Below are 10,894 nucleotides of genomic sequence, written 5' to 3' on the forward strand. Positions count from 1 at the left end.
CTCCTTTGTCCATGTTTGGGTCAATGATGTAATGAGGTCAGGAGCTGAGTGGTCCTGACAGAACCCAAACTGAGTGTCGGCGAACAGGTTATTGCTGAGTAAGCGCCGCTTGATAGCACTTCAATGACACCTTCCATCACTTTGCTAAAGATCAAGAGTAGACTAATGTGGTGGTAATTGGCTGGGTTGGATTTGTCCTGCTTTTTGTAGACAGGACTAACTGGTCAGTTTCCCACATTGCTGGGTGGATGCCAGTGTTGTAGCTATACTGGAACAGCTTGGCTAGGGGCATGGCAAGTTCTAGAGCACAAGTCTTCAGTACTATTGCCGGAATGTTGTCAGGGTCCACAGCCTTTCCATATCCAGTACCCTCAGCTGTTTCTTGATAACACGTGGAGTGAATTGAATTGGCTGAAGACTGGCATCTTTGATGCTAGGAACCTCAGGAGGAGACTGAGGTGGACCATCTACATGGCACTTCTGCCTGAAGATGATTGCGAATGTTTCAGCCTTGTCTTTTGCGCTGATGTGCGAGACTCCTCCATCATTGAGGATGGGGATATTTGTGAAGCCTTCTTCTCCTGTTAGTTGTTTAATTGTCCACCACCATTCATGACTGGATGTGGCAGAACTTCACAGCATAGATCTGATCTGTTGGTTGTGGGATCTCTTGGCTCTGTCTATCACAAGCTGCTTCTGCTGTTTGGCATGCAAGTAGTCTTGTGATGTAGCTTTATCAGGTTGACACCTCATTTTTAATTATGCCTGGTGCTATTCCTGGCATGCCCACCTGCACTGTGCATTGAACCAAGCTTGATCCCTTGGCTGATGGCAATGTAGAGTGGGGGATATGCTGGGCCATGAGGTTATAGATTGTGATTGTGTTTAATTCTGCTGCTGCTGATGGTGCACAGTGCTTCATGGATGACCAGTTTTGAGTTGCTAGATCTGTTCGAAATCTATTCCATTGAGATTGGTGGTAATGCCACACAACACAAGGTGGGAATCCTCAATATGAAGATGGGACTTCATCTCCACAATGACTGTGTGGCGGTCACCTCTACCAATACTGACATTGGCAGATGCATCTGCAACAGGTAGATTGATGAGTACGAGGTAGGTAGGTTTTTCCCTCTTATTGGTTCCCTCACCACTTGCCACAGACTCAGTCTCACAGCTGTGTCCTTTAGGACCCAGCCAACTCGGTCAATACTGGTGCTACCGAGCCACTTTTGGTGATGGACACTCACCCAAAGTAAGTTCTGTGCCCTTGCCACCCTTAGTACTTCTTCCAAATGGTGTTCAACATGGAGGAGTAGTGATTCATAAGCTGAGGGGGCAGGGGGTATCAGCAGGATGTTTCCTTGCTCATGTTTGACCTGATGCCATGAGACTTCATGGGGTCAATGCAAAGGACTCCCAGGGCAACTCCCTCCCAGCTGCATACCACTGTGCCACCACCTCTGGTGGGTCTGTCCTGCTGGTGGAATAGGACATACCCAGGGAAGGTAATGGTGGTGTCTGGTACATTGTCTGTCAGGTATGATTCTGTGAGGCTGTTGCTTGACTAGTCTGTGGGACAGCTTTCCCAATTTTGACACAGGCCCCTAGATGTTAGTAAGGAGGATGGCTGGGTGTGCCATTATCATTTCTGGTGCCTAGGTTGATACTGGGTGGTCCATCCGGTTTCATTACCTATTGACTTATCTGTTGTGGTTTGATACAACTGAGTGGCTTGCTAGGCCATTTCAGAAGACAGTTAGGAGTCAATCACAAGATGCTGTGGGTCTAGAGTCACATGAAGGCCAGACCAGATAAGGATGGCAGATTTCATTCCCTAAAGTGCATTAGGGATCCAGAATGATTTTTAGGACAACCAACAATAGTTTGGACAAGCTTTTTTTTTTAAAATTACAGATTAATTGAATTTCCACCAGCTGGCATGTTGGGATTTGAACCCATGTCTCTAGAGCATTTGCCTGGGCCTGTCCAGTGACATTACCACTATGACACTGTCTTCCCTTTACAGCCCTGGCTGATTTCCCCCCCGCCCCTCCCCTCTTGCACCCCAGTCGAGGAGAAAACTGTAGCACCAAACACATCCCATCCTTCCCAATATTCCTGTTCGATGTGCTTCAGTATCTCTCACATAACATATATGGAGTATGATTTTGGGACATGCTGTGCCATTTTGTATCTGTCACAGTCAAGGGGGAGGGGCATTTGGCCATGTCCATGTCCTCGTTGCGGAAGAAACTAAGCAACTGACAGCTGCTACAGCTTTAATGTTCCATTGAGATGGTTCATTGTTGGTGATGTATGACTAAAGCTCTTTCATGCTTCTGTCACCATGTAGGAATGTGGTTTGGGGTGGGTTTGTAGTCCTAGGACAGACAGATTGAAATCCTACCATAGCAGGTGGGGTGCTGACAAGGCTGGGCAAGCAAATGTGGTAGAATAACAAAAGAGCTTGTGTTGATATAGCATTTAATTGCACCATTGGTGGCACCTCAAAGCGCTTCACTACCAACCTTCAGAAGTGTTGTTCTGCAGGCAAACATGGCAGACAAGTACAGCCCAATTCCATCAACAACAATGGAGATAAATGGCCCGTTAATCTGTTTTTGGTACTGTTCATCGAGGGAGGAATGTTGACCAAGACACCAATGGAAACTTGCTGCTCTTTGAATTCTTAGTGCCATAGGCTCATTTTCTTTCGCCTGAACAATGCCTCTTCGACAATGCAACACTCCCTCAGTATTGTGCTGGATTGTCAGACTAGTTTGTAGGGTCTAGTCTCCTGAGCGGGGTTTGAACGCACAGTCCTCTGACTGAGAGTTGAGAGTGCTACCACTGAGCCATCGCTGACAAGAAAAGCAGTGGCAGGAAGGTATGCTGATTCAGGTAAACTCTCCCATTCGGAATGAATAAAAACCAGTCTTGTACAATTCCCAAAATAATTGGAAGCAGGATTCTGGGCAGCTAGGCCGCCAAACCAGTTTTATTTACTTATTTCGACGCATGTGAGTGTTTAGTTGTTTTATTTAAAAAACTTCTTAAAAAGTTTCAAGGCTTTTTATGCTTTCTTACCCTATCACATGGAGAGATACAAATCCACATGGGACCCTCTGATACCTCAAACCCAATCCCTCACATGGGCCAAGATAGTGAGCAAGTTGTTTGGCTGCTGGAGGAATCTAAACCAAACCGAATTGATGCTGGGACCACTCTGGTCTAGGTGGATCAATTCCACCTAGGCAGTGAATTGACACATTGAGGGAGCAGAGTCTTCTTAGATTGCTTGGTCTTTCTGTTCACCATAAATTTCCTCATCCCTCACAGACTGCTTGCAAACAAACAAGAGCCACAAGGGACACACGCAGATTGCAGATCCTGGTAGAGTTAACTGAATGAGCAAGAAATGCTTTGGCATTGAGCGGGTTCCTTCTCCAGGGCAAGTAGATCTCTCCTGCAGTGATGGGTTTTTCAAAAGGGTGGCAAAACTCACTGGGTGAGGCTGGCAGATTGGAGTGAGAGACGGGAAGAGACAAAAAATACTGAATGAGTGAGACAGCCCTAGGTCTTAAACCGGTGACTTGGCTGGGAGTGTTGCAAACTCGCAAGCTGTTGAAAGATTGTTCCTTTGGTTTTTGTGATAGTCAAAGAAGTTTTAATCAGATTAAAACATAGCTTTGTCACATTAAAAGAGCAGTTGTTGACTTGATGTTGGCAGCAATGAGAGGCTGGCCTCAGCATGCCATGTATCAGGGAAGCAACCTTGGATAATCACTAGATAGAACTGGATTTGACCCTTTGCAAACTATACTTCCTTCACAGCTGTCAAAACACAAGCCTTTTGAGCTTCAGAATATAACTGGTGCAAAAAAATAATTCTGTTTCCAAAGCAGATTGTTCTGGTCTAAATTCTTTTTGATGCTTTCATGCTCATCAAAGTGAAGGATGTGAACTGGGGAAAACAAGGCCTGCCATTTTAGGCACCCTGGTGCTGAAGTTCTGCAAGAGTTTTGCAAATCTCTCACTAGAGTTACTGCAAGACTCCAGGGAAACTCTCAATGTCAACATCAAGCATTTCCCTTCTCCTGAAGGTACTGACTCCTGCTCGGGAATATTTCCCTGGTTGTTGTTCTACCTATCATGCCTCACTTGAGTGGCATTTCCTTTATGAGGAAGCCCAGGGAGGTGACTATCATAGAATCGGTTACAGAACAGTAGGAAACTATTTTGCCCAAAGCATCCGTGTTAGCTCTCCGTAAGAGTAACTAGACAAGTCCTACTCCCCTTCACCTTTTCCTCGTAGCCTGGCAATTTTTTTTCTCTTCAGATAATTATGCAACTCTTTTTTTGAAAGCCACAATTAAATCTGCCTCCACCACCCTCTCTCTCAGGTGGTGCATTTCAGACCCTAACCACTCGCTGTGCAAAAGCATTTTTCCTGATATCACCCCTGGTCCTTTTGTCAAACAATTTCAATCGGCCTTTCATGGCCAATAAACCACAGTGCCCGTTACAGCCAAATGTGATCCTGTCCTCACTTGACGTTCATATTCCAGAAGTGTGACAAGTCAAAAAGTTAGTTCATTTCGCCTTTCCTTGACTCAGTTTATCGAGACCAACTGCAGAGGTCTAATTCATACAATCGGTCAATTCAATATTTCCTTACTCTGCTTCTCTCTTCACTGATGCTGGCAGACTTGCTAAGCATTTCCAGCATTTTCTGTTTTCATTTCGGATTTTTACTATCTGTTGCATTTTGCTTTTTGAGCAGTATTTTCCGAGAGTTTGTTTGTATCTGGGTCTGTTTGACTATTTTCGCTACACTGTTGTCGGGAGGGAGAGAGGTTTCACTCATCATCATTAATCTGACAAGTATCAAGACCTTATAGCCTATGTGTCATAGTTTGTGCTTGTTCCTTTGATGAGCTGGAACAGCTCAGTTGGGCCCCTTTTTCTTGCAATTCAGAGAATTCAGTACCATTTCTGACAGATCGTTCCGGATAGATCACAAGGTTTGTAAGGTATGAGAAAAACCCTTTAGTACTCTGGATCTGTCCCCAGAGAAATTGGTGGTGGGTCTTCTTAAGTGACTTGCTTGGGCCATTTCAGAGAGCGTAGAGAGTACCAAGTAGGTGGGATGGAGTCACGTGTAGCAATCACATAGGTCAGCCTGGGTAAAGGGTGGGCGGTTTCCCTTCCCCTGAGCCAGTTGTGTTCTTATGACAATCCAGCAGCTTTCACGGTCATTTTCTGGAGCCATCCCACAAATGATCAGGTTTATGGACAGTGTGTGGGGCTTAGATTAAACCTTCTGAGTCTGACTGCTGCTGCTCCTTTCTTCCAGTGCTGTGAGCCCGAAGCAAGCACGAAAGTGAAGTAACAGACCTTGTTCCAGCCAAAGAAGCGGCAGCGATTTTGTTTCATACTTTCAGAGACGGAGAAACTGCATAAAGGTATGTGCTTTCTGACTAACTCCCCCTCAAACCCCACAGGCACGGCGGGGCACAGAAGTGTCTGTGAACACATCGCGATTGAAGTCAACGTTTATTTCAAAAGTAACAGATCTCCTGTGGCATTGCTTACAGTCAAGTTAGATCCACATCTTAATTAGAACAGGAGCGTTATTCTATGCGAAGTACACGGTATTAATTCTGCTGTTAACGATCTGTCCTTTTCCCAAAGTCTAATTATTTAGAATTGCTTATTTCCAGGACACCCTGAAACCAATCAAAGAGCACTTTCTGTTGCTGGGGACTTCTTAAGAGATTGTTTGATACAAGGCATAATGTTAAAATGTATAACAAACTTATCTCAAAACTAGAGAGAGAGAGAGATACCTTTATGTTTAAAATATCAATGTCTGCATGTACTTCTTGTCTACCAAGCCTTGCCTGTTGTCAACTTTTCATCCGTTACATTTCTATATATACATTTACAACCAAAACTGCCTATTTTAACTTGTTACGCCGTAATCACACCCTTCCAATAGTGGTGTCATTTTGTTCCCTTAGTTTTATATCTCCTGGCTCACCCAGGGAGAAACACCAGTGCTTCAACCAATTCTATACTTCAAAATTCTTGTAAGCTTTTCTAATTTACGACAAGTAAGAATATAAAATTATACAAAACAAGGAATAAAAGTATCCTTTAAAATTTGAACTTTGTCCCCGCAGCTGGTCCCATTATTTCCTGCCCTTTTGTTCCAGTGCACCTGAAGACCATTGCTAATATGATATGGCAACATAATCTAATACCTGTACACAATTTCTATCTACAAATGCGCGCTTTCTATTGTCACACTATTTCAACTTTTCCATTAGAAATTTCTATGTCCATATTTATAAAGCAGACTCATCATGCTCTAAATTTATCTTTGTCCTTTTCTCTGTTGAAATTGCAAAGTGTTGCTAGGGTGTTGTTGAACAACTGTTGGCACCCTTTGGCACTTTGCCCAAGTGGTCATTCTTCATGCATGAGCATAGAGGCTGTGTGTTGGCAGGCTTTTCAACTGTGGAGACATCACTCCCAAGCCTGATATCTGTTCCCTATCCAACATCAACAATTGTGCACCTTCAACTTCCGTAGCAATCAGGTACAGACCCCCAGCCCCTTCTCCCTCCAGTTCAACAGTAGTAAGGCCAAATGAAAGACGAAATTTAGCTTCACCCTTATAGCTAAGCTAACTTAGCTTACGTAGCATTGGAATCCAAGTCATTGCTGGTCTGTATGACTTTGTAGCACACCAGACAGTGCATTCACCTATTAAGCCATTAAGGTGGAAAGGAAATTGAATCTAAAATAGAATGGTGCAGCACAGAAGAGCCCACGATGTCTACGATGGCTCTTTCGAAGAGCAATGCAGTTAGTCCTAATGCCTCCACTCTTTCCCAATATCCCTGCAATTTTTTTTCTCCATTAAGTATTTATCCAATTCTCTTTGAAAACTACTGCCGAATCGGTTTCCGCTACCCTGTCAGGCAGTGCATTCTAAGTACTATCTGCGTGTCGCATAAAAATTTTTCCTCATGTCATTTCTGGTTCTCTTGTCAGTCACCTTACATCTGTGTCCCTCTGGTTATCAACCTTTCAGCCTGGAAACAGTTTCTCTTTACTTACTCTGTCTAAACCCTTCACGATTTTAAACTCCTCTATCAAATCTCCTCTTAGCCTTCTCTGTTTTAAGGAGAACAACCCCAGGTCTTCAGTCTCTCCATGTAACTGTAATCCCTTATCCCTGAAACCATTTTAGTAAATCTTTTCTGTACTCTCACCAAAGCCTTCACATGTTTCCTGAAATGTGGGGAACAATGTCCCAATTGAGGCCAAACTATGTTTTATAAATCATAACTTACTTGATTTAACCAAGATCCCACATACATTATTATGTTTTGTTAACCTATCCTTCCTCCTTAAAAAAAACTCCTCCAGGTCTCCCTGTTTTTGCAACCTCTTTAAAATTGTACCATTCAGCTTGCATCATCTCTTTCCATCCTCCTACCAAAATCTATCGCCTCACACTTTTCTGTGTTGAACTTGGCTTTTAATTACTAATGCAAGCAATGATAATTGTTGTTAAGGATTCAGACACCCTGATAGTGTTACACCTCGTTAGCCTTTTTCTTGTAGGTTGGCTAACGCTTTGCCGCTTTTGACTTTGGCAGATGGCTAAAAAGGAGGATGATCTCGACGTGCTGCTCCCCAACTGGTCAGGAGCAGCTGCACATGGATTCAGTATAAGTGGTGGTGATGATGGGATCTTCATCAAGGATGTGGTGCAGAATTCTCCAGCAGGAAAAAGTGGAGTGATGAGGGAAGGTATGGGTCCTGCTTTCCAATTGATGGCTTTCCTTGCCCATTATATTAAAATGAAATCATAATTACCTTCACTCTTGGAGAATTTGCTGTGATACTGTTAAAAATATGCAACTTATTTAAAATCACCTAATGATCAGAAACCTAGACTTCTGGGTTTGTACAGTCTTAAAGTCACCATTACAGATTTCAAGATGCATTGACGGACCTCCCTTGGCTGTGTTTACCATACAATGGATGATGCACTGCTTTATAAGGACAGAACTATTACACTATATGTTACACATTATGCTATTTTACTACAGTAGCTATGTCTCTCCAAAACTGCAAAGTCTAATTATTGTTAAGCAAATGCAGGCTGAGGTCATTCAGAGTACAATTGCAGTACTGTCAGGAAAGCCATTCTGTTTATACCGTCTCTCCCATTCTTCTGCAAAGTCTAATTATTGTTAAGTATATGCAAGCTGAGATCAGTCAGAGTGTAATTGCAGTACTGGCAGTTTCAGGCCCCAGCACAAAGGTATGTATCATTATATGATTACTTTATACATCAGTCTCTATGTAACCTGTATTGGTAAGTTTAAATTATTAATTTTTGCTTTGCTGATGGACAAAAGGAACTATATTATGAGTTAACAGATATTCTATTGCTTCTTAATTTCCATGGCTAATCTTATTTTCTGAAGGCACTGGCTCTTGATGAATTGCAGGTTTCAATGGTTGCCTCTGGTACCTCACCCAGGTGGCCACATCTCATCACAATGAGTGTTAGCAAGCTATTGGGCATCACCATCAAGCGCCATTCTATCCTCAATGAAGGTCCAGAAATACCTGCACATTCCAGCACAAGTCACTGAATAGAGTTCAGCCAGACATATACTAGGGCACTGAGACCAATGATAGCACTATTCCTGCTGGATCAGCTGAAACCAGTTAGTTAACTCGGCATAGACTAGGGATCATTCCTGTATAATCACAGATTCACACTGAACAGGGCACTCGCTTGATGAGCCTTTGCAGTTTCTGGTCCCTGGCATCCTCTTTCTTGCTATGCAGCCGGGCTCTCGTCTAACTCTGGGCTGAGCTTGGCTTTTATCCTGAAGCTTCTCCGTACTTTTTAAATGTCCTGCAAACCTGAAAGGCACTGTAGAAATACGATTTTTTTTTCCCCCTGATCTTTCTCCTAGGTGACCAGATTGTGAGTGCAACTATCTACTTTGATGACATGGGATATGAAGAAGCGCAGAAAATACTACAGACTGTGGATCGACATACTGTGGGACTGAAGCTACATCGAAAAGGAGAAAAGTTTTCTCCTGGGGGAAGTTATTCTTGGAACCCGGAATGGATTGATGCTACAAGCCCAGATGTTGTACTGGTATGAGCAGCACGTTGAGTAAAGTCACATTAAAATTAATGGTTTTTTTTTTACAATTTGGAGTTATAAAATGATGCTACTTTTATGTTGCACAACTGCTTCAAGGAAGAGTGGCTCTGGAATATTCCAAAGCTACTTGTTCTGTGGGATCTGCCCATTTACATTGCATGGCACATTCTGTAGCACAACATGGAGGCCTTGTGTTTGAAAGCAGCATTTGGTAACTTTATTTTCAGGCTGCTTGACATAGTTCATGAGGCTTCCCAATTACTTACAGATGACACGGACCAGGATGGTCTAAGCTGAGTGGATAGGTCTGAACTGGCCATGGTAGGGGCTCCATAGTTGGCCTCAGTATCTTGGATTAATGAAGGGAACACTGTCCAGGTTTCTGACTCCTGATTGAAATGAGTACTATGGGTGCACGTGGACAGGATCGGGTTTTGCTCTGTTGGATAGTCTGTTAAGCAATGGCCAGCCAAGCATAATAATGGGTCACTTTAGTGAGGTACCAGATGATCATCGAGTCAGGCAGACAACACCTCCATAAGAGGGGAGGTGAGAGAAATTGTAGAGAAAATAATAAAAGAAATTGAGGAATGCAGTTTATGGCATAAAAATCCTCTTCCTAAAAATTACTGTCCTCTCCAGTAACTGGAGGGGCAAGAACTTTCTGTATTCTCTGCTACAAATGCTGCCCTCTAAAGGCACCAGTGAAAAGCATCTCTTCTGGTGGGTCTCAATGCTCATAAGGGAGGGGGTTGTACCTCCACCCTCTGCTTTCATCTTACAATGCTGCCACAGGTGACAAGAGTTGTAAGTTAAAGGTAATATAATGCACATTTTTTTACATCTTTCTGTGAAAACAAAATTCCTGACTTATTCCACTTTGTTTTTGGTACTTCACTAATATCCAAGCGCAACTCACATCAACTTTTTTCACTGGCAATTCCCATTTTAAATGTGGATATTGGAATTGATAATGTAAAATTATCACACTGTAATTACATCCTTCCACCAATGAAGCTACTAACACCACCATAGGTAACCAGCTCACATTCTAACATACTTCGCTTTTCTAACCTTGACCATAATCACTTGGTAGTACAGAACTTGAGTTTTGCTGAAAAAAAGAGACATGCTGTTGAAGCTTTCTGTCTTGCACTCATGAGGACAGCTTTCCAAGAATACCAAGTCTCAAAAGGAACAGCAATTTATATTGCATGAGAAGAGGGTGCTGATTGGTTGGTAAATGGACTCTTGATTGGTAGAGGTGTTAGAGGCGGAATGGTTAATTGCCAAGCTTTTTGTTTAAATTCAAACCAAGCAAGTCAACTCTGATTGGTCAAGGCATTGCAATGGAGAATAAACTAGGGAATGGCTGTCCCCACGCTTTTGTTTAGTTGAAAAAGGCACTACACATGGACATGTTCTTTCTGTTTACAAAGGACAGGGCCCTGTGTATGAATATATGTAGTTTCTAGCAATGCATAGGTGAACCACACTGCAAGCCCGACTGATAATCTTAATTTAGTTGTTAGCGTAATTCTTAGTACAATAATCTCTACCCATCAGAGTCCACATGCCAACCAATCAGCATCCTCTTTTCATGCAGGATAAACTGTTGTTCCCCTTGAGATTTCGTATTATTGCGAAACCATCAAGATGAAAAGCTTTGACAGCATGTCT

General features: G+C 42.9%; 1 protein-coding gene across 1 annotated transcript in view; it reads left to right on the plus strand.

Moving 5' to 3' along the window:
• LOC144670173 (neuroblast differentiation-associated protein AHNAK-like) overlaps positions 1–10,894 on the plus strand; it is a 56,301-nt gene that overhangs the window by 25,689 nt on the left and 19,718 nt on the right. The window contains exons 2-4 of the mRNA XM_078532647.1: positions 5,360–5,468; positions 7,677–7,830; positions 9,015–9,205. Coding sequence (XP_078388773.1) covers positions 7,677–7,830; positions 9,015–9,205 — 345 coding nt within the window. The 5' untranslated portion in view covers positions 5,360–5,468. The remainder of the gene's footprint in view (positions 1–5,359; positions 5,469–7,676; positions 7,831–9,014; positions 9,206–10,894) is intronic.

The sequence above is a fragment of the Cetorhinus maximus genome, chromosome 31, assembly GCF_964194155.1.
Source record: "Cetorhinus maximus chromosome 31, sCetMax3.hap1.1, whole genome shotgun sequence".
Taxonomy (NCBI): Eukaryota; Metazoa; Chordata; class Chondrichthyes; order Lamniformes; family Cetorhinidae; genus Cetorhinus; species Cetorhinus maximus.